Source organism: Bombus vancouverensis, chromosome 4, assembly GCF_051014615.1.
Source record: "Bombus vancouverensis nearcticus chromosome 4, iyBomVanc1_principal, whole genome shotgun sequence".
In the NCBI taxonomy this organism is placed as follows: Eukaryota; Metazoa; Arthropoda; class Insecta; order Hymenoptera; family Apidae; genus Bombus; species Bombus vancouverensis.
In genome coordinates this window covers 8,995,294-9,019,503 of record NC_134914.1, presented here as the reverse complement: position 1 = coordinate 9,019,503, position 24,210 = coordinate 8,995,294, and the positions used below count along the sequence as shown (strand labels likewise).

General features: G+C 36.9%; 1 protein-coding gene across 5 annotated transcripts in view; it reads right to left on the bottom strand.

The window, feature by feature from the left end:
• dysc (whirlin protein dyschronic) overlaps positions 1–24,210 on the bottom strand; it is a 109,895-nt gene that overhangs the window by 60,610 nt on the left and 25,075 nt on the right. For 4 of the 5 annotated variants that reach the window (XM_033334199.2, XM_076617679.1, XM_076617680.1 and 1 more), the window contains exons 2-4: positions 17,757–18,104; positions 16,664–17,013; positions 2,608–2,738 (exon numbers count right to left, since the gene is read on the bottom strand). In XM_033334199.2, the coding sequence (XP_033190090.1) occupies positions 2,608–2,738; positions 16,664–17,013; positions 17,757–18,079 (804 nt within the window). In that variant the 5' untranslated portion in view covers positions 18,080–18,104. The remainder of the gene's footprint in view (positions 1–2,607; positions 2,739–16,663; positions 17,014–17,756; positions 18,105–24,210) is intronic. The other variant, XM_033334202.2, reaches the window with a different exon arrangement.

Sequence of the window (24,210 nt, the reverse complement as noted above, 5' to 3'; positions counted from 1 at the left end):
ACAATCTTCTTTAGACCAAACAATATTCTATACTCGTTACAGCTATATCAAAGAAATATCGACGAACCGAGGCTACCAAGTAATCCGAACACATAATTCTCCCCTTCTAGCTAAGTCACTCTCGAGGGTGAAGATACATGTAACCCTGAAACAGGGTCGAATATATTATTTTTACTGTTCCCAAACAGCGAGATAGCCCGTGTCTAAAGTAGCCACACAGCATCGATAGAGGATAGGAGAACTTGGGCCATGTATTCGAAATTCCGAGGCGGTTTTCACCGAGGTATGCGCATCTTCACCGAACCAGTCTGATACCCTGATGGGCCATTGTCGACGGGCTTTTGTCTAGAAACTCTGGAGCTACTACGAGAGTATGATGAGCTACCGGATCCAGAGATACCCATCAGAAGCGTTTACACCAGAGATTACTCGTGGCGTGGCTCCGAGCAACGCTTCTTTTCCATCCGGCCAGTCGATAGTACTCACCCTCCCTTTCGCCCTTTTCTCTCATTTTTTCATGCTCGACGCCGCGGAATTTCAGACCTCGACGATGGACAAAGAAAGAGAGAGAGAAAGAGAGACCTGGCGGTCCATCGAACAAAGTCATTGATCGAACCCGTCTCTCCTTTTGGATACATTTTTTTCAGAGGATCGTCAGGGAGCTTCGATTATCAAGCAAGCGCTCGAACCTTGCACAGGCGCTTCTATTGAGTCGTTCAATAAAATTGTCTCCTTTTACTCTCTGTTTTTTTTTCTCTCTGCTTTTTATATATCAATGAGTAATTTATTTTCAAGGTATTCAAGGTTTTAGACATTTCTCTTACACAGGATTTACATTGTTATCTTCAAGGTGTGGTGGCAGTGTCATTTCTTTTTATGTTTCTTATGATTTGGGTACATTCTGCATCGAGAAAGTTTTCGTTTCGTACAAAAGACCACGAATTTTGATTCTGCTTAGTCGAGATGGATATCATGTAGAAAAATTTAGGAGGAACCTATTCGCTCATGTTAATAAACAAAATGAAAAATGCAGCAGTAACGAATTTTCAGATAAATTGGTTAATAGAAGTTGCAGGCGAAGCATTCTACTTCTTTCATCTTAAAAGAAAACCTACAGAGTATTGCCAACCTCGATCTAATAATTTCATAGATGAAACAGCGATCGAGCTCCAAGAAATGTTTACCACCGTTTCGGACGCTCGCTGTGTCGGCGTTTCTTATAAGAAGAGTTCCTCGAAAATTACAATGTAAAATGTTTAAGCGATATTTCGAGCTAACGTTGGAGGCGGGCTAACCTCGTTTATAAAACACGGTAATATAGTTGAAAGTTTCACTATAATCCTTCGTGATCTCGGACGAGCTTCCAAGTTAAATTAAATAACGCGCTGGGTATCTTGCGCAATTTTTGCTCCTTCGATAAAGTCCGAACTGACAAGCGTTTATTTTGGGATTGGGTAGAATTGAACGTCGAAGTTGGAAGTTGGAAGTTGGAGTTCGATTTAAAGCAACGATTCGCAAAGTTGGAAGTACTGTACGTATTCTTGATACGAAATTTGAAATTATGCAAGTCAGGCTGGAAAGAGATGGTATAGAAGCGCGGAGCTTATAGATGATAAGTGACGAAGAACACTTGGAATAATTGAGAACAAAGATCAAAGATATCTGTCGTACTACACCGCCGGAAGCACTCTTTGGCATCAATCGAAACCGATTCAGACAAAACGAACTTTTGAAGAAGAAAGCGTTTCCTACTTTTGTCTGTTACTTTCTGGATATTTCTACTATCTCGTTATGCTTATGCATTTTAAAGCGTATAATCTTCAAATTTTGATCTATTTCAAGGCTGCAATATCTTTTTCTAGCCTTCCTTCTTTCATCAATTGTGATTGAAATTTATTGGAAGATGAAAATGAGACGAAGGATATTTATATTCTAGAAAAGCGCTCGAACCGTTCCGTTCGTCAGATAACACTTATCGAAGGAAATCGTCTGCCCCAGCCCACATAATTTAGCTGAGAGCCAGGCTGGTATTTGCGATCGATGGGATGGCTCTTAAGGTCACTCATAAATACAAAACACTCACAATCGATTGCGCACCAATGGTTAGAATGATTTAACACTGATTTTTGCTCGTGATCAGGCACGTAGCCAACGAATCGTGTTTAGGGAAATGTTCCAAAATTCGAAGACTTCGGTACGGTATCGGTTTGTATGTGGTAGTCACTCTACACAGAGTCCGTAACGATTGTCAAATCAACGCCTACAATCTAAAGAAATAGAATTTCCATCGCACACATATCGACATAAGCAAATTTTTATCAAAGCGTATCATCGATCATTGATCCAACCCTTGTCGCTTTTATAAAGATCGACGCCTAAATATAAAAATCGAAATCTCTGTGCGACAAAAATTTCCTTGTGTTTGTCATAGAATATAAAACATGAGATGACACAATGATAAAATACAACATCTACTGTGATACGATCGGCGCATGCAATAGAATGAGCTGGTAACACGCGCCAACGCGTGTATATGTGTGTGATTTATCGTTACGTAAACCAGGTGATATTATGTTTCTGGTTTGGAAAATGAAAGTAGAAACTCACTTTGAGGGCCTCCTCGTGGGTCACCGCCCGGAAGGGTGTGCCGTTTACCTCCAAGATGGTGTCTCCTGGCCTGAGTCCAGCACGTTCGGCCACCGAACCCTCCTCCACCCTCGAAATGTAGACACCCACCCCTGAGAACAATTCACAGACTTTCCATCAGACCGGAAGCTGTCTGGCGACTGGTCCACGACCAGTGCACGCTATAACCTTCCACCCAGGGCGCGTTCTTTCCAACTTTTTTCCGTACGATCGTACTGAAAATGCACTCGCGATTGAGAGAAATTTGATAGACACGTGGCGGTATTTAAAAACGGGAGCACTTAAATAAATTATTCTTCGATATCGCTCGAAAAGTGAATGGAAAGAAGAGTGGCGCGGAAATTATTGATCTATCCAATCTCTTTTTCCTCCTTTTTCCATTTTTATTCGTCTTTTTTTATATAGGATAGAAATGTTGGACATAATAGTTATTATGACAGATAGGATATTTTGAATGAATTGTACTTAGGTCCGACCTAACGTTTGTAATAATAGCGAACCATTTGCATGAGTTTAAATTGAACATTTAACACAATTACTAATTAATCGCGCTAATCCTTGCACATAATCAACCACATGGAACGAATCTCTAGGAAATTCGCAACAAAATAAATTATCTCCAACTAGGTCGCAATCTATTAAACAGTTTAACGTCGAACGTGGAAACTTTTCCCGTAATACGGTTGAGGAATTCAATTGAAAAGTGGTACAAGTGTTTTCTATTCTGATGTGCTTTAACGCGCAATGTTTAACTTTATCATGCTAAAGATTTCCTCGCTTGTACTTTCTTTCTCTTATGCTTCTCGATCGACTCTTTCAACCCAGTATAAACCAAGAAAAATTCGCCCGAACTGTCAATTACACTACAAATTTCATATCACTATTAAATGACAAAACAAAAGCCATCACATACATAATGCAATTATTAATACTTATTTCCTATCAAAAAAGAAATTGAAAATTCTTATTTTTCACATCCGATACCAGAAATACGAGAAACTCTAACGATAAAGAAACAATTATTTCTAAATCGTTAATTCCAAATGCTTCGCTATTTTATTACACTGTTAAAAGATTAGTGCATTATTTCTATAAAATCGTTTTAAAATCGTACGAGGAAGGTTTCGAATTCTTCAATCTTCAAATTGCGAATAAAGGCACAAAAATTCCCGTAAATAGCCAGCGAAACGCCGCAGAAACGACACGATGAAAATCGAAAGAAAAGAAAGATTTTTCATATCCGATACCAGAAATACGAGAAACTCTAACGATAAAGGAACAATTATTTCTAAATCGTTAATTCCAAATGCTTCGCTATTTTATTACACTGTTGGAAGGTTAATGCATTATTTCTATAAAATCGTTTTAAAATCGTACGAGGAAGGTTTCGAATTCTTCGATCTTCAAATTGCGAATAAAGGCACAAAAATTCCCGTAAATAGCAAGCGAAACGCCGCAGAAACGACACGATGAAAATCGAAAAAGAAGAAAAAAGGAAAAAAAGAAGGAAAGAAGTAACGATAGTATAGTGCCCGAAACATTTGAATCTCGAGCACAGAGACGTAGCCATAATCTCCTCGAGCCAAGACTGTATCATGAGCCGCTTTTGAGGCTCCATAAATCGCGGCCAGGGAAATTGATCCATTAGAATGCAAGAGGGTGGGCCGTTCGTGTAACATGACGAGGTAAAACTCCCATTTTTGATCGCAGCCACCGCCAACGTGTTACATCTCCTGCGAGTCTCCGATGAAAACGCGCCGTGGGCAGAAAATCGGGTTAGCTTCTTGTGTTGATAAGTGAAATAACATAAATAACGTAAAGGGAAGTTTGGTTGCTGTTCTCCTTAGTTAAAATGTTTTATCTAGCACTTTTATATTCTAAACTTCAGATATTTCAATACATTCTGAAAGATGAAAATTAGGTCTCGACTTATCTTCGCTAAATGTCTTTATTTGAACGAAAAAAGGCGAAGACAACATAAGAGAAGAATGATAAAACTTTGGTTTTCTTCAATTTCGAAATAACGGGTACCGTATTTTATCTAAGGAGGACAAAGTAAAATCGAAGATAGAAATAAGGAATGTCACAGAGAAACTTAACAATGGGAATGAAAGGAAAATAGGTGAGAAGAAAACGAGTGGGAGCACGAGAAGGAGCAGTAGAGTGCGGATGCAGAACAGTGAAACTGCTTGTAAAACAGAGATTACGATTTTGTGCCGGTGCGTGTTCTCTTGTGTCTCGCGAGCAACGTAATAGAAGGGCCATGCAAAACGATTTTTCTGCGGAAATACGTTGCGATAAGGATTGCCTCTGATCTAGAACTCTAACCACAAGGAAATAAGGAAATGAGAAAAGAGATTACGTATTCCTTCTTCTCGACTTTTCTCTCTTTTTCATTATTTACCTACTTGCTGGGAAATATTCCATTTCCTGGTTGTGTGCTTTTGTAGTGATGTATGGAAATCCCAGAATATTATGGTTAAATTGATCGTCTTTGTTATTTCCGCAGAAAGAAGGGAATATTACGACGCACTATATTTATGGTTGGGCTGGCGAATACATTGAATATATTTGTGGTATGATACTTTTCGAGCTCGTGCAACGAGAATTCAATGGCGTATTATTTAGATGTATGTTTTCATACGATAAAATGTCTTTTAAAAATAACTTTTTCCCTGATAGAGTATTGACAATTGTTGTATACTTTTCTTGCTGGCAAATTTATGGCGAACAAAATCTTTGAACGTGCAATTCGTTCGAACGGTTCCTTGCTCGCACAAATTGTTCGATGAGCCTTTTCTTCTTGCAGCGTTTTCAGTTCTTTTAAACGAAGCACGTACTAGTCACAATAAGGAAACGAAAACGTTTGTTTCTTCGAACTTCGTTTGATCGCTGTATTGAAGTGAATATATTTTTTAAAAAATATTGAAAGAGTATTAAATAAAGAACATGTTGATGATAAAATTGTAATGATCAGAAATGATAGGAATAATTAATTCAAAATAGAGTTTCCCTTTATTCCAAGGAAGAACACGTACATAGAAGAATAGTATAGATTCTCGTTCGTGCCTGAACTAATTAGGCAAAAGTTCCAAGTAACGGTACCGTGGTTGATGAGATTCTACGCCACGTATGTTTCGATGCATTATACATTACACAAATTAGCTGCAACTTAATAGCGATCAAACTGAGCCAGGCGTTTACGCTATCTTTTGTATCATTTTAATTGAATGCCGCGCAAGACCGTGTTAATTAGCTCATTAACCGGTATCTAAAATTACGAAGCGCGTCATAAATCTGACTCCACTCTCTGTTATATGAAGCAACGCGCACAAAACTTTCCTCGGTCATTTACTGAAATAAAAACAAATAAAAAGGGAAATTAAATAGATTTACACCTTAACGTACGTATCGCGCCAACATATGTTCTATGTTAAATAATTACTGAATTGCAAACGTTTATATATTATGTATCTATTCAACAATATATAAAATATTTAAAGTATACGACTCGTTGTAATTTCTATTAGATGAAACAACGTAAATGACGTATATTAGATATTAAATATATTAAGTTAATATTAAATATAAATATTAAATATATAACATACGTAGATATAACAATAACCAAAGCTTTTTTAATATATTCTTAAGCTTTCGTATCAATATCTTAAATAATTGTTTAAATCGCTCTTCACAAAAGGCCCATCGTTCAAACGTTAATCACGAAACTTTCGGAACACGAGTATAATCCTCAATTCCTGGAATTATAAAAACCAATGTAAATTCGATCTAGAATCTAGGTATCTAGCGCATCATATTGCCAAGAGAAAGAATAAAATATTAAAAATATAGCTCGGCAAAGGACACGGGATTATACTTGCAAAGCACGAAGCATCATGAATACTTAATTCCCCAGATATTTGTCCTGGACAGAGAATAAAACCCGGTCGCATTATTCAGCAAGACTAGATACAATCGATGGCCAGTTATTCGCGCAAACAAGGACGAAATTATTGTATTCTATACATACAAAAAAGAAATAAAGAAAAAGGAACGAAATCTGGCGTTCGGACCAGATGGACGTCGAATAAACTTGGTCTGTTTGAAGCCATGGGAATCTTGTTCCGCTGGTGATTAATCTCTTTCCATGCCAGTAAGCTGAGGAAGCAAAGATTAATCCGGTTGATAAAAGAGATAAGAAGGAACAATGAGCTCGTTACGCGAGGCTCGTGTTGTCCCTGCCGAACTTGTGTCGTCGTCGCCACGGCTTAATAAAACTTCGCCGCGTGTCTCAAGCCCATTTAAGAACTTGATTTTCGCCCTCTTTCTATTTTCCTTCAAAGACGTCGATGATGCTATATGGACGCGTAATATGCCGGTGCTCTGCCTGTATAAATACCGACATATTAATTTTCCTTCTTTTTGTACCTTTGTTTTAGCTTTGTAATTTTCTAGCTTTGTTTCAACAGTATCATTCCGATTTCATTCTTCCTCCGAGTCTCTTTCTTTTCTTTTCTTTTCTTTAATTTGTTTTCTTTTTTGTACGAGATGAGTAGAGACGTTCAGAATACTTCGAAATAATCAATATAAATTCGTAATTGCCAATTATGAACTATTATTTCGTTGTATCAAAAATTGTCACTTCTGACACTTGTAATTAGATGTATCATTCGTCATTTTAATTTCTCAATTTACCTTGAATCCGCGTATTTATCGGTTCGATATTTCTATAGTTTCTTTCTTCGCTTTTCAATTAGTTTGCTTCGTTTATAACTCAACACGTTACCTTAAATGGGCTTCGTATAATGCTAAAAAATTTCGTATTCGTGCCTGTCCGCAAGAATGTAATGGAAATTACTTGGATAAATATATAAGAGAGATGCGCGTGTGTGTAGGTATACATGTGCGTCTGTGTGTGCACGTTTTCTTCTATGAATTCATAAACTATGCGCATATGCATCATACACTGTCATGCAACGAAACGCCGGCGTGCTAAGCCTAGAGGTATTCTCGGTTATTATAATTGCGAAGTCCCAACGATAAATCGTCGGAAGAACGGAGCAGACCAGAGAAAGGATTCTGTCTTTATGAACATTCCACGCAAACTTTCGCGTATTTTATTATAAAGAAATGGTCCAGTTAAACGAACAATTTCATTTTTCCTTATTTTAAACGAACTTTTTGACCAAATGTACAATAAAAAATGTATATATAATTTGTTTTTAGAAAATAATAAGCAAGTAATTTATGAACTGCTACAACGAATATTTAGTATTTCATGTTTAATTCTTCTTCGTTATTTCTGTATTTTTCCTTGATGCTCTTTGAAGAGACTGTATCTAAAATCCCTTACGCGAAGAAAGAAGGAAACGACGAGAAAATTTCGCGGTAACGTACCGTAGTTCCAGTGACAAAAACGAGGTCATAAGAAGATAAACTCTGTTATAACATTCGACTTTTTGCACCGCCACCTTTTTCCCCTTGCTTCCGACTAAACAAAACGTACCACTCGCCCTAGTTGCATAACTCATCGCACGCAACTTAAGCTAATAAACATCGGCCGGAAACTTGCTATGTCCTCCACGTTACCGCTCGGCGTTTCTTAACTCCCACACTTGCCTCCGATTGTTCACTTTCTTGTAAATCCAAACGTTAACATGTTCGTTATCATAATTAAGAAACTTCATAGAAAATAATAAACAAGCTAAAATAGATAGAATTAAGAAATTTTCAAAAGATATACCATTTTGAGTGATATAATTACTCAAAAATTATATCTTGAGTAACTGCTATGTATACATATGTACTACATATTACAAAATAATGTTCACATATGTTACACACGTGATACCGATATACGCGTCATCGATAGCTGACGTGTTAACAGAAAAACAAATTCGATGTGTAAAAAACTAAACCATGTGACGAATGCCCGACTGTGCCAACAGTGAAAAGAAGAATAAAAGAAGTAAGTACATATATAGCGCATGTTTAAAGGCTGAAACTACTCGTCTTCCTTACTTCGATCTTTTATCATCTCTCGAGATCGAGTCTCCTCGACTTAGCTTAGTCGAAAGGAATTTAGACGACGTTTCCAGGCTAATCTGTCCTTATCACGCGTGCTCGCTCGGCAAAAGAACTCTCGATAATACCAAAACGAGCGAGCTCGTGCGCCAACCACGGAGAAATCGCCGATCGAAACGCGTCGAAAACGAGGACGACAATCGAACCTGCATTCTGATCTTCTCCGGTGGGAATTGGTCGCGAGGTCAACTCAGCCACCTGTTCCTACTTTTAACGACTCTTCGACTCGATCAAGCCAGTGACTCGATTTATTGTCACGAGCACTTTACATAAATATTCGATAATTTAATTCGGAGGTCCGAGGATCATAGCGGTGTAACTCAATGCACTGCTAGCTTTCACAAAATTACGTTCTACATTTATTACTATGAAATATCCAATATAGCGTTTCAAGTTATAAAAACATGTCGTAGCAGAGAAGATAGAGCTATAACTTGATGAATTACGAATTGATTCGAATTCTCGAAACCTTGACTTTCACGTTTATAATCTTCGATTCGCCATTTGATGCTCGCTCTCTATTTTATGTAAATTATTCGGAAACTCGAGAAATTAGGACTGGTTTTATATATTCCTAGGTTCCTCATTTTATTATCATCGTCCAAAAATTCAATTCCTCTAATTACATAGGAAAAACGACGAATATATCTATTTTAAGGGAACTGAATCAACCTCGTTAAACCAACTTCCTACAAATTTCTCAAACGGGGAAAAAATTGTTGGAAGCGAAATTACCTTCTCCAGCCTTTACCCGCATACCGTGCAACCACGTTCCTAATCACTGGAAAATTTCCGTCTCTATATACAAGCACCGTAATGTGGGTCGTTACTTTTGTACAATCTAAAATCGACAGTGAACGAGTCTCTATAGAAAGAGTATCTTTCGTCGAACAAAAATTCTCCTCTGTCTTTCTGTTTTATCATTAGCTTCCTTTCTCTTGTGCCACTGGTCGCCCTCTAGTCCCAAGCCCGGCCGATCTGCGCATTACACTTTCATGCGACATCGATCGTTATTCAATGTGTGTATGCATGTATCTATGTGTACATGGACGTGAATACGCGAGTATGAATACTCGAAAACCACGGGGAGATTGGAACGGCCACGAAATTCGCAACGATACAGGAAACTACGCTTGTAATGACCTTCGTAACCTGTCGAGTGTCTTTGAAACGACCTGTGCAGCACGATGATGGATCGATTCTATCGACTGAATCATTCAGACGTTTATGATCACTCGTTCATATATGTATATATGATTGCATAGAGCAAATTAAAAATTTAATCTACCGATTTGCCGTTTGAGTTGATAAGGAAATTAAATTTTTTTAATTTGAAACACTTCAACGTGACGATAGAGGCTCGAAATTTAGTTACGTAACGTTCGATAACGAATTATTCTAGCTGCTCAAAAAATTACGACCCCATTTTTACAACAAAGACTTATAAAAAATATGAAAGTTCTATAATGAAAAATACGACGCATTAAAATAAAATTGTAAATTAATTTGAAGAAATATTTCTGTTAATGACAGAAATTCGACATTTAATGACATAACGCTCGAAAACGAAATAATTTCATTCTGTGGAGCCGCGCGATTTCTATCGCGAATAACACGTTAAAAGACAACAAAGTACTATAATGAGAAAATTGTTTCTGGTTAGGACAGGAATTTGGAATTTATGTATGAAATGTTTTCCTTTCGCGAAAAATTCATGGCGCCTCTTTTACGACAAAGGATATGAAACTTCGATTAAATCGATAAACGCGGACAGCTGACATTATTAACCTCTTGTCACCTATCAGCCTCTTGCCTTTTCGAAACGAGGTAACAAGCACGATAAAGAAGCGAGGTGAAGAAAATGTCATGTATCCCTTGCACGAGAAACTTTTCTACCAAAGTTCAAAAAATACAGATTCTACGTAAACAAAGTCCATGAAAGAAACAGTATCATCCCGAATATTATAACGAAGGTGATAACGTTTTAAAAAAGAGAATTTTCAAAATGAAACAGGAACTTTTGTACGAATATCCTCGAACGTTCTATTTTCCAATGGTATTTCCACAACGTCTCTACCATTTTGAAATATACAGACCGCGGAGAAAGGTGCAAGGAATAGGATGATATACTTTATCACGAGATTACACGTCGTTTTATATCATGGTAGCCAGTAAATCGCATCTATTCTTTTATTTAAAAGAATGCCTACAAGCAACGCGTCATATTTCATGCACACAATACATGAGCGAAAAAGTAATAAGAAAACGATATTTCTATTCGCGTTTAACCTTTCGCTCTTGGCCAATCAAGCCATTAAAAACAATAATTCAAGACTTAAGTACCCGTTCGTTTGATTGATAAGGCAAAAGGTTGAAGACGCCTAAAAACGAAGATCAGAGGAAGCTTAACAAATCGTTCGATCCGGATAAACGATAAACCGTTGGAAGTACGAGGCTCGATTAAGCGAACCTGTCTCGAATAGCGACCGCAAATCGCAACGAATCACGGTCGTCCAATGGAGCTCTCGTGTGTTACTAATCGAGCGGGACTACCACAAGGATATAAATCATATCGATTAACGATCGTCGGCCGATGAGGATATAAATCGTTCGCGTGCAGTCTGTAAAAAATTACGGATCACTGGATAAAGGCACAAGTTCGTGCCTTTAATCACGCTTAACGTAATTTATATCGGTGTTTCAGAATTTTTTCCCACTGCCTACGTATCGTCTTTTTCTCGCGTTAACGACGTCCCTGGAAACGATAAAGCCTCTCTACAATATTCACCGGCACCGGCCATCTGCGTTATCTGCTGTACAAGTTTAATATAGCAAAAGTTACGTTTTTCCTGGTATTAAATTGAAGATTACAAGAGAATAATGTGATAAGTATATCTTTTTTAATTTTCTTACTTTAAGCATATATCATAGATCAATTTTTATAACATCAATTTTATCATTTCTCAAGTCCTGCTTCTGATTACTGAAACGCGTTATTGTACAGGTGGAAAAATTTGAAAAATTTGATAAGAATCAGTTTTGCTACTGGCCCTTTAATCAGCAATATACCGAACTCTTTCTCTGTAAAAAATGAAACTTATCTACCTTGCGATCGTCAATTAGAATCGTTACATCGTGCAAGAAATTTGGTCGATTTCGTTGAAATTATTTTATGAATTTATTAATATCGAATATCGCAATGGAAATTAAAGATTGGAAAATGAAGGTCATTGGCCGTTTGAAATTTCGAGCCATTCGTCTCAATCTCCCAGTGATCTTGTTGCTTTTTGCTTTGTATAATGCTAATGTTCCTCTTTCTCTCTCTCTTTCTCTCCTCCTTTCAATCTCTTTCACACAGTATCTCGTTCGTTTTGGTTCTTTTTTCCTTACATTCTCTCTGCCTTTTGGTTCGTATGGTTGATGAGTTACCTGACTGCGCTTCTGGTACAGCGAAACAGAAAACAAGAAAGACACACCGCCAGTTGGCTTATTTCGATTTCGACCGGAGCGAAACGACGCCAAGGTTTCGCAATTGTTTCTTCGAAAAATTACCACTAATCGATCATTCGACGCGTCCTACTTTTTTATCGCTCGTCCATGCTCTAGCGAGCCTACTCGCGGACAGCGCTGAAAAAACTTTCGATCTGTCTGCCTCTGGTATTTTAATTTAATGCATTCTTCGATTCCACTGAACAGGTAATAGTCCTATAAATAATTCCATGAATACTGATTCACGCTTCGGCGAGAAATTTCCAACTCGATATTATTACAAAAATATTTCAAATAAATCACGCGAAGAGAATTCTTATGGATAAACAAATCAAGCGAAATTCGACGATTTTAACTATAAATTTCCTAATCGGACATTTGAATTTAAATGTCTTTCGTATTCAGTAGTTTTCTGATTAATACAACTATAGATTTTATATCTAAAAATGTAAATCCACCGAAGTAAATCTACTTCCAAATTTATTAATTTCTTAATCAAAATAATTTTCGAAATTAATTTCCTTCGCATAGAATTCTACGCGTGAACAAACAAATTGTGAGAAATTTTAGAATTTCAGCCATAAATTTCGCGATTGAAATGTTGGATCACAATTAAATGGTCTTCTTTTGCGAGAACATTTCTCGACTTTCTAATTAACTGAACAAAATTTTCGAAGAAGCTGACGATACACCCAGATGTCGTTTCTAGCCCCCGTGGGATCCACGACGATTCACAGGCTCACACGACACGTTTTTGCGTTTCGAACCAAAAGAAGAAATGTAAAAAGAATAGAAAAAAAAAAGAAGAAAAGGTTTCACGCCCGAGATCTCGACGAGGACCAAGCATGAAGCGATCGTTTACGGTGCATGTGCGATACGCCGTGATCAAGCGTGAAGTTTACGAGACTCGAAACCGTGAAACCGGACCCCGACGACGTAAAGCGTAGAGCGCGATGTCGGGGATGCTCCTGGCATCCGCGGAACGTGGATCCCGGACGGGGACATTTCTATTTATCTTTGGCGTACGCGAGGAACTTCTCTGGAGAACCATACCAACCTCTTCCATTCTCCGTTATCTCTATCGAACTTCGAATTCCAGTTCGTTCGCTGATCCTGTTTTATCGTTTATTATCTTTCGTAATGACTGTTCTTTCTCTCTTTTCTGTTCTACGCCCAAGAGAATTTGATTTTCTTAGATTACAGGTAGAATATATTTAATCAAGATCAAAGGAATTGATTGACAGTATACTGAATTTTTAGGGGAAAGATTCTCTCATATTGAGATTTTAGAGAAATATCTCTTTTTCCTTTGAAAGAAACGATCGAGATCGGAAAGAGTTCAGATCCCATGTAAATCTCAATGATTGTGAATGGAAACATTAGAAATATCTATTTCTGAATTATCTTTTCTCAACAACATTGAAATCTTCTTGTTTTTTAAGTCCCGAGGAATAACGAGTATACGCAAAGAAATATTTTTTCCCTTGACAGAAATAACTCGGGTCGAAAAAGGTTCGTATTACCTATTCAGAAAGTCTCTGTTGCTTTTTCATTTGCTATAAAAACCAACATGTTACGCTTATTTTGTGCTCCCCTACTGACCCTCCGATATCGAGCCGACGAAATAAACCACCCTCTTCATCCGTGCAACAAATTCCTCGGGAAATTTACCAGACGGTTGTTTACCAGGCTCGATAAACAAGCGTCCGATATAAAAGACGATAAGTAAACCAGCCGAATTCCATCCCTGTTATCCCGTCTCCCACCCCCTTTGCTCTAAATTACTAAACATTCCGTGGTGTAATTAATATTTAACGAGTATCGGTAGCGTGTAGCTTACCTCCTCTCGACAACTATTTAAAACGCGCGTACGCTCGCATATTATTCAATGCGTCGGCTTAAATAAAATCGAGGAGGCCAAGGTGAGACTTGGATTTCCTCTCGTTCTTTTACAATCCTCGCGTGCTCCTCAACAGAAACGAACGATACGATTCCCTGAACTGATTACACCGCCGGATACACTACGTGCAATTATACATCCGGTTAATCCGTTTCACTGGCGAACGCGGAAGAAAAATACGCGATGACCGCCGGCAATTAGAGCCGCGTCATTAAACGCTCGCAGTATCGTTGGTCAATTAGCTGGTATCGCTAATTACCCCGTCGAACGGTCGTCCCGTTGTAAATACTTTGAAACGGGGAAGGCGCATTCGCGCCTTAAGATCCCCTAAGGTCGCCTGCTATCGTATACTAATTATGCTTTCTGCTAATCAGTGAAAGAATTCTCAGGTTATTTGATCGTCACCCTTGAAATACAATTTTTATTTAATTGGTTGTAATATCTTCTATATTTTATAGTTATTATACAGGTGGTAATCACTGTAGCGTTAGTATAAATATTGTAGTAATAATTGCTGGTATATTCATTTAATTCGAAAGAACAGCCATTGCTAATTTTATATATTTTAACAATGAAAATTAACGAAGTAATGAAGTTATATGTCGTGAAGAAAATTCTATTAATTCTTTGCCATATAATTAAACGTATTTCAAATCGAACTCGACTCTCAAATAGATATAATTAATAATTATCTGATTTTGCTTCCTAAATCAATATTTTTATGTTTTCCAGAGAACTCCAGCATAGGCCAATCAACGTCGACGAAAATAAGAGAACCATGTCGGTTTCAATTATTTTTTCTTTTCCTTTTCAACATCGTACTGTCCATCGGTCGACGAAAACGAATGGTGACTTTCTTTCCGCGCAATAAAAAAAAGAAAATAACGATAACACGAAGAGGGGAGAAAATCGAGGCGAAACGCGATCCGAATGTAATACATTCTTTCGTTTCCCCCAGAGACCGTAGCTGGAATGGAAATGACGCTTAATGATCGAAAACATGTTTTCTCTCCCTCGCCATTCCCTGTTTTCCGATTCTCGTTCCCGTGACGATCGTCTTTCAATTGAATTGAAATCGAACATTATCGCCAACAGCCACTTCATTTAATAATTCTCAAACGACAGTTTTGTCCACATTTACTTGTCTACATTTACATTTTAATACTTTCCATTGTGGAAGTTAACAGAATAGAAAATTAATTTTTAAATTCCTTTTCATCCTGGTAACACATTTCACGACTGTCACATAATACAAAAATATGCCTTTTTTATGCTATCGCTTGACCGTTGAACCACAATAAGTTAATATTGAATATTTTTTCAGTTATAGGAATTTTTGTGAAAAATTAATTTTGAATTAAAATACAGGAGATTTACATAATAAACATATGACCGTGCATATAATAAATAAATTTAAATAATAAAAATAATGAATATGTATTAAAAGTACGTAAATTATACTTAAAATATACGTATATAATACGCATATTTATTATATAAATACATACGTATTGTTGTTATATAAATTTAATAAATATATATCTGACCGGAAATGTGTCCATTACGTATATAAAAAAACTTTATTAATAAAAGTAATAGGACAAGTTACTGTTCCCGAAGAACATTCATTTTATACGTTTGTTCAGATAGGAATATAGTTTGAAGTCTGAACTTCAAATTGTGCAATGAAAACTGAGTTTAAGGACATCGTAAAAGAAGTGAGTTGCTTTATTACTTTCATCGCTGCTATGGACGAAATTGTTTCATTCGCTTAACGGAAGATTCGTCACGAGAACGACAACGGTGAAAATGAAAGACACGTGACAGCTGTGCTGAAGCACAGGAAGCACAGAGTGTCGATGATACGTCGATTACCAACGAAGCAGGGCTAAGTCTGCTTAGAAATACGATAGAGAAAATCGACAATGACCGTCGTGGTGCGAAGACATAAATTGCGATTTTGTATCGACCAATCGTTTCTAAATAATCTTATCGTGAAACTTTATACAGTTTATAGCAAACCTACTAATGTATTAACATACACACTTACTACATATACGTTACAATATATACATAGAACTTATGTATTGGCTATTTCTGTTGTCGCATAAAATGTCAATTCCAATGATATTCCTCTAACAATTGCCTAACATTTCTCAGTTATTTCTAAAACTTTTATCTAGAGATGTATCCATTTACATATTATGATCAAAATATAAGCAAAAAAAAAAAAAAATGTCAAAGAAACATATTAAACAGTACAAAGAAGCAAATCAAACAGTGCAGAGAAACAAAAAATATTTCGCTATTTCGTTATGAATTTAAATTTCATTATGAAATTCAATGTTACTTTTAACATTTTATAAATAAAATATTGCTAAGGAAGCATCAAAAGAAATATCTATCGCACAACTTTCTTGTGAATTTCATTTAAAACAAAATTCGATTTCGCTATGAATCGCAATTCAAAATCATCGAGCACCACGACGCGCGTATAGCAAGACACGAGCGGCAATGAAAGTCACAGTTGTCGGAAGATACCTCGATCTTGAGGCGCGAAGTACGGCGATGGAGGTAGCCTGAAGGTACTTCGGATCTCACCTGCGTCCTTGCCACCCTTCACGCAGATCCCAAAGCCATGGTGAGAGTCCGGTGGATCTCTCGTCATGGTGATTGTCCTTACGGTGAGCTCCTGTAAACTCAATGGCTGAGAGCTCGGTGATGTCGGAGGATTCGCGGGATTCGGCTGCGATTGTTGCGACTGCTGCGATTGCTGTTGCTGCTGGGACGTTGACGATGGCGTGCTTCGAACAGCGGCGACACTCGCCGGCGAAGACGCCGGCGTTCTCCTATCGCCCTGTCGACGCTCGGACACACCATTTCCAAAAAGTCTGCGATGAAATTTCAATATTACTTTTTTATAATTAATTGGGACCTTTAAAGGTTATCTTGAGTGAAATTTCATCTGAATTTTTTAAATTTAATTTAGTAATATATCGTTAATTCTGGTTTAATGACACCGTTCTGTGATAATACAATCGTAATTTTATTGGTAACCACTAACTTTAACAATATAATTTTCTATCTGGTGAGTGGACTAGATAAAAAGAAGACTCGATCTATAGCGTTCATTGCATCATTTTAAATTAAACGTGATCTAGGACTGAAGGTCTGCAGACTACCTGATTAATTCAGAAACTTTGTTGTCTTTCCTAATCGCATAATAGAATATTCTATCGATACCCTATCCTCTAATCTAGTGAATAAAAATAGCCACATTGCAACTTCCTAGTAATAATCCCATTTGTTCAAATCAACATAAATCATTGTAAGAGCTATTTATAACCCAATCTTTCCGTCGTTAAATAACCATTTTGTTGTTTAAAAACAATATAAAATACATTAATCCCAACTTTTTATGTTCTGAACCCTGGATAACAGAACGAAATTCCTATAATGCTTTACTACACTCACATTTGCAAAAACTGATAGCAACGTAATCGAGATGAATATATCTCTATCAAATTGTCATTCTGTTAGCTTAATTTCGAACTTTCTGCATAAGAGACTTGGTTAACAGGTTAATAGACAAATCAGTTATAAGAAGTCTAAAAATGAGCATTGGAGAACCTACCTAAGCACCTGTTCCGGCGAAATAGCACCAGAGCCTCCAGTGGCGTGTCCCCTGTGCCTATACGGTGTGGTGTGCGAGGAATGGTGATGAGGAGCACTCGGTGGTCTCTCGACGATCGTGTAACTCGTACCCGGGGGGCTATAATATCCCCTGTGTTGACCACCATGATGCCTGCTGGTGGACTCTAAATCCTCAGCTTCGTAGCAACCACCGGTGCCGCTTCTCAGGAAGTGAGTACCGCTGCGCAGGAAGTGCGACCCGCTACCACCACCCCACTGCAGCTCCTGTAATTCCGACCCGTAATCCTCCGTACTGCTGGCCATGCCTTTGCGATCCGTTTTGTCAGACCTGGACACAAAACAAGGCAAACGATGGTCGAGTTTGAAACATAAAGAGAAAAGTTTTCGAGTACTCGAGCTCTCTCACTTTTCAACCCGAAATGGACACATCGAAAAATAGAAATTGTTAAAACTGACAAATGTTACGATGATAGTAACTACAAAAGGCATTAGCATATACACTTATCCTCCAATGAAGATCTTCTCTCATCGGGTTTTGCATTTCATCTTCGTACTTGTTATAAATTATTACTAAATGATACGAAGTTTAATGTATTTGGATCTAATTAGTTAATGCTACGTAACGCTAACGTAAATGCTATTAGGTTGTCCGGAAAGTGTCTTTCTTTCACAGACACGTCTTTTACAACGATGAATCTTTATACAAACATAAAACCTAATCTATCAAACGTTGTGATCTTTATCTTGATAGAACAAAATGGATCATACGTAATTCGATAAAATAATATAAAACGGAAAATGTTGTGCATCCGTTATTTCCTTATAAAACGAAAGAAACTTTTCGGACGACCTAATATAATAAATACAATGACGTATCTGTATCTTTCGTAGCTATGTGGACAACTATGTATTTTCTGTTTTAAGATCTAACATACGAGCAGAATATATTGACCGATAGGTAGTGCTGATTTAAATTTTCTAACATGTACTCGTATTCTATTCGATTATACATTTTAACCTTTAGGTTGTGGCATTTGACTATAACTCGAAAGTCACTGTATACGAAACACATTCATTGCTAAATTTAACGTTAGTCCACGTATCGCTAAAATCTAGTTTCCTCCATTATGCGAATTGATAAGATAAAGATATGCTATAACATAAAGAAATAAAAGTTTTCTTTTAAATTTGGATTCTTTAAAGAATGAGTGGATCAATTAATTACAAAACGCAAAGATCGAGCAAAGACCCAAACGAACCACTCGATTCGTTAAAATCCCTTGGTGTCAAAGCAGTAACTTTTAAGATTATGAAAATACAATTAGCAAGTGTCTCGTTAGGGGAAGATTGCTAATAACCAAAGCGACTCGATGGAAGATAAAGAGGGCCGCGACCTGAATTTCCCAGATAGCACTGCATCGATCTAGAATGTCGTAAATTAATCGAGAATCGTGCCTCTCAGGAGATCGTGAAGAAGTTCTCGTTCTAATATTCACCCCGTGTGCCATTCAAATATCAAACTAAATCGATCTCGCCCTTTGATCTAAAACCTTCTGAGATAAAGTATCGTAGCGTATAACTAAATTGACAGCTTTTGGAACATTTGCAAAAAGGAGAATAAGTGAAAATAAATTCTGAGAATGATTATTTGTATGAAATTTATTAAAGTAATTTATCACGGTAAGGAATTGTATAGAATTTTGGAATTTCTATACAAAAGAAATATCATTCAGTATTCAATTTCCAAATTACCTTCTCTCCAAACCTTATACGTACTATAGTGGTCTCACAAATCCCAATTCACAATTTCAAAATTCCAATTTTACAAAGTGCTTCGTACCAAACATGACGCTCCAGAAAACCAAACGATCTATTCTTCTTTGGATCTCCTGCATTCAGAAAACGTCAACCCTTGCAGAAAGTCATTTTCCTCTTTACCCTCTTTATGTCGTTTCCATTCGTCAAACTTCTGTCGGAAAATTCGATAACGTCTATAATTCGAAAAATTCTAATTCTTCCCTTCGCCTGAGATTCGAGTTACCGAGGTTCGACCGTATAGGAGAAGAATCGTTTTTAGAAAATTAATTTGAGAAAATCATCGATGTCTGCTTCGACGTAGAACGAGTTACTATCGAGCGACCATGAGACGACCTTACACCGATTGCTATTAATGCGTGACTAATGAAACAACGGAATTCATGGCGGGAGAAATACCCTTATCGCTGTCGGTTAAACCGATAAAATCTGCACGTAATGCGAGGGCAACGGGGGGTCGAATTTTCCATAGCGTGGCGATGTCATAATCCCGACAGGAAACCAGCCATTATCGCAGGAAGAAATTTGAAAGTTCCCCCTTGTTCGTGGTGTTACGCCTCATGCAAAGCCGCCCACTCGTCGCTAGCGATTTGCACGCCCCTGTTGAAATTTCTCCCTCGTGACCGATCGTCCTTCTTGGCGGCGTTTCCACAATCGGAGAACAACTTCCGCGACACCGTTTCAACTTTCGTGAAATATTGCCGTTTTCTCTTATTGTTCGTATTGTTCGTATTTTGTATTTCGCAGCTAAATATGTTACAGCGGCGAAGAATGTTACTAACGTAAATCTACCCTAGTCAAAAATTGTTGAGTCTTTCTCGTAAATTTGTAAAGTTCTTTGTAAATTCGTAAAGGACACGGTTCTTCGTTCAATCTATTTGGGGCAATATTTTCCAGGAAAATCTGATTTCTCCCAATATTCTCTTTCTTTTGTTTCTTTCCATGAAAAAGAGAAACAAAAATGAGATCGTTACGTTCTTTTTATTGTGCATGGAATATCAAATGCCATTAACAAGCAACGTTGCATGAAATCCGTATTTTCATTTAATATAAAATCCAATATTTTGTAATTTTCTATTAAAAGATTTTGTTATTCAAGTGCCTCAGCATTGCAGCAGTATCATATATTTTAAAATCATATTAACCGATATCATGGAACATGTAAAACAATGCTTCGTACGTTCGTACAAAATACGTAGTTCATGATAGGGTAGAAAAGGAATATAATATAAAAATTTCCCCGCCGAGAGTCACGTTTTCGTTTTATCTAACATTTCATCTTTTACAACGTATTGCCTTATTTCTATTACGTTTCACGTTTTATGGCGGAATACGTAATGACGGATATCGAATTTCGAAACAACGTTTCGGGGCAAGTATCGAACCATATTGGTTGAATCGTAGTATCGATGCTTTCGAGTACAGCAGAACGGTGTCCCTAATATGGAATAATATTTTATAATGATCTATTAAACGTTCCTATTTGAATATTTTATGCGGAGTTATGTCGTTTTATGCTTTATAAGATATCGTCGTATTTCCATTAGGTTTCATATTTTATGACGGCATACATTACGGAGAATATCAAAACTCTTGACGTATGACGCTCGACCGAATATTGAATTAATGTTTTTCTGCATCGAATAACTCTTCGCGGTTATTTCGTGAAAACATAAAATTGATATTAAATAATTCCGAGAGGACAATCGAGATATTCGCAAACGATATAACGAAACCATGGTGAACACCTCGTTTAATTCTCGAATAATTTTATAATCCTTTAACGTTGTTTAATTATATACTCATCGCTGTTTAGGATATACGATAATACAAGATTAGAACATAAGAAAGTTAAGCTAAATATAACTTTCGGAATAGCCTGAAGTATTAGTAACTTTGTTGCATTTAGGTATATTAATTTTATTTTAAACAGCCAAGCTAACCCAAATCCATGTTATTCGAAATTGAACTATATACTCTATACTTAGAGCTCTTCTTTTATTCCTGGAACGCTAACAGGATAAATTTATGGTAAACGTCAGAAAAGGACGACTTAATGGCGCGAACTACTTTAAGTATGAGGTTACAGTGACTTTAATCTGTGCTGCAGTATCAATTTCTCCCTTTTCTACGCTTTCTTTCCTTCCACTCTTCCTTCGTTCTCATGTTTCTAAATCTTCCTCTTCTGCTTCTCTTCTTTCTCATCATTTTCTCCACACTCCTCTATTCTTCTCTTTCCTAGGTTTCATCCTTCCTTCATATATATGAATAAGTGTTTTTCTATATTGTAAAAAAATAATAAAAGATAACTTGACCTAAATAATGTCCTCTTTATCTCTATAGCGGAATTAAAAATAAAATCGTACGAAAGAGCGATTGTGTCCATGACCTGTCTATAATAACTGGTCTTTATTACGAAACGAACGAAATCTCCAACTTCACCTGGTGCTTGCCAATGAAGATAAGTGGAAAAAGAATACGAGGTAATTCCGCCTTCGGCTGCTTAAAGGGTCAAATCAAATAAGAAGTTCACAATGTTAAGAACTTGCATGCCTCGTGCAGCCATGTACATCTATATATAACTAACGAATCGCCAATATTTGCTATACATCGATGTCCACTGGATTGAAGTTGAAATATCAAAGAATTATTTACTCGATCGATTCCTAGCAAATCGATGTTCAAAGTAGGTTCTTCAAAATTGTAAGGAAACTCATAGACAAATTGAAACTTTGTAAATGAAAATCGAGAAAAAATTAAACACGATATTTAATAGCGAGATACTAATAGAATCGAAAGTGTAATTAAATTACACTTGTACTAAATCATAATCGAACGACGTTACAATTTTATCTCACGACTCGGACTCGAAATCATTTTTCCGCGACAAAACTGTTCCAATTTTTCATGTATTCCTTCGACGTAGTGCTCTTTACTGTTCACCTGCACGTATTTCTCGTTCTATTTTTCTCATGTACGAGTACCTTGTTCTTCACGTCGTCTTATAACACATCGCATTTTCTATCCACCATTTCAAACGTTTCTTAGAATCAAAGGAAGACTAATACGGCAAACTTTACGATATCTTCCCTAGTTTGTAATGGTTAGAAAATGATCAGTTAATTTTGAAGGATATACAATTTTTCGAAATATTTGCAAGACTATTGTTCTTTCACCATTTGTTTCCTTTGTTATGTACAAAAATGCTCGTAATACACAGATACACGCAGGATCAAGTCTCATGAACTATATCATCATGAATTGTAACATAATTCATAATAATTCGATTATATGCTTTAAACAATATATAATCTGAACGAAAGAATTCCTTTTCATTTTTATCTTTAATAATTATCCATATGCATATTGATATAGTATAAATGTTTAATTCCAATTATAAGAAAATATAATTTAGAAGAAATTATACTTAATATAAGAGTACAACCTTTTAATATCTAGATCAGTATGAAAGGCGAGAGTCGCAAAGGAAAGATAAAAGTATCGAGGAAACTTGCCAAGGTTTCTGGCATAAATGACAGATTAGATAGAGGGATCAACGAAATTGAACAGAAATTCGAAGCGTTCCACGTAGAATATTAATCTAGGGAGGAAAGAGGTGGTGGAGAGCTTCGACACCCCGTGACAAGTCGATTTTCTAGAACAACCGCGGCATTACCAGCGCGCGGCTAACGTTCTAATAGCGTTAGGAAGCCTCCTGTTACCGGCGGAAGAAATTTCGGAGTCATCCGGTTCGCGGTAAATGCATACCTATGCAAAGCCGGTGCTTCGTCGTGGATCGATCGTTGGCCAACGAGCGAGAGAATCGACTGGCCGCGGTGTTTAATTCATACCACCGACCGGCAACGATCGATTCGCATTAAGGTTGGTTTATATTAACCGCTCGGACACGGAACGATTCCGTTACCGTTCCATTAAGTCGAAGACATTTAGCGTTTATGCTATGAAGACTTCCTTACACAATTATTCAGCTAAAATTGTTAGTGAAATTTTTTGCAATTCACAAGTTACAGATTATTAGATGTGTAATTAGTAAAGAATTAGTAAATTCTGAAGTCTAACAGCTAATGACTAACTAGAGACATTATTGCTATATATAATAATCAATGGATATACAGGGTGGTTGGTAACTGGTGGTACAAGGGGAAAGATTCTACGCGAAAAAAGAAGTCGAAAATATAGAATGAAAATTTTTTTCTCTTTTTTTAAATTTTTTAAAAAAATCTACAGTGAGATTCGTTATAACGAGACGTGATAAAGTGCACGCGTACCGAGCGAAAATTCAAAGTCGGTTTTCTCGAAAACAAAGCCTCAAACGAAAAATTTTTATTCTATATCTTCGACTCCTTTTATCGCGTAGAATCACCCCCTTTCCGCTTGTGCCATCAGTTACCAACCACCCTGTATATTATTACGAATACATATATGAACACAATATGTGAATATATATTAGGTTGTCCAAAATGTTTCTTTCGTTTTATATGGAAACAATAGACGCACAATGTTTTTTGCTTTATATTAGTTTATTGAATTATGCGCGAACATAGTAATAGAAATAGAACGAGATGGATCATACCTAATTCAATAAAATGATATAAAAC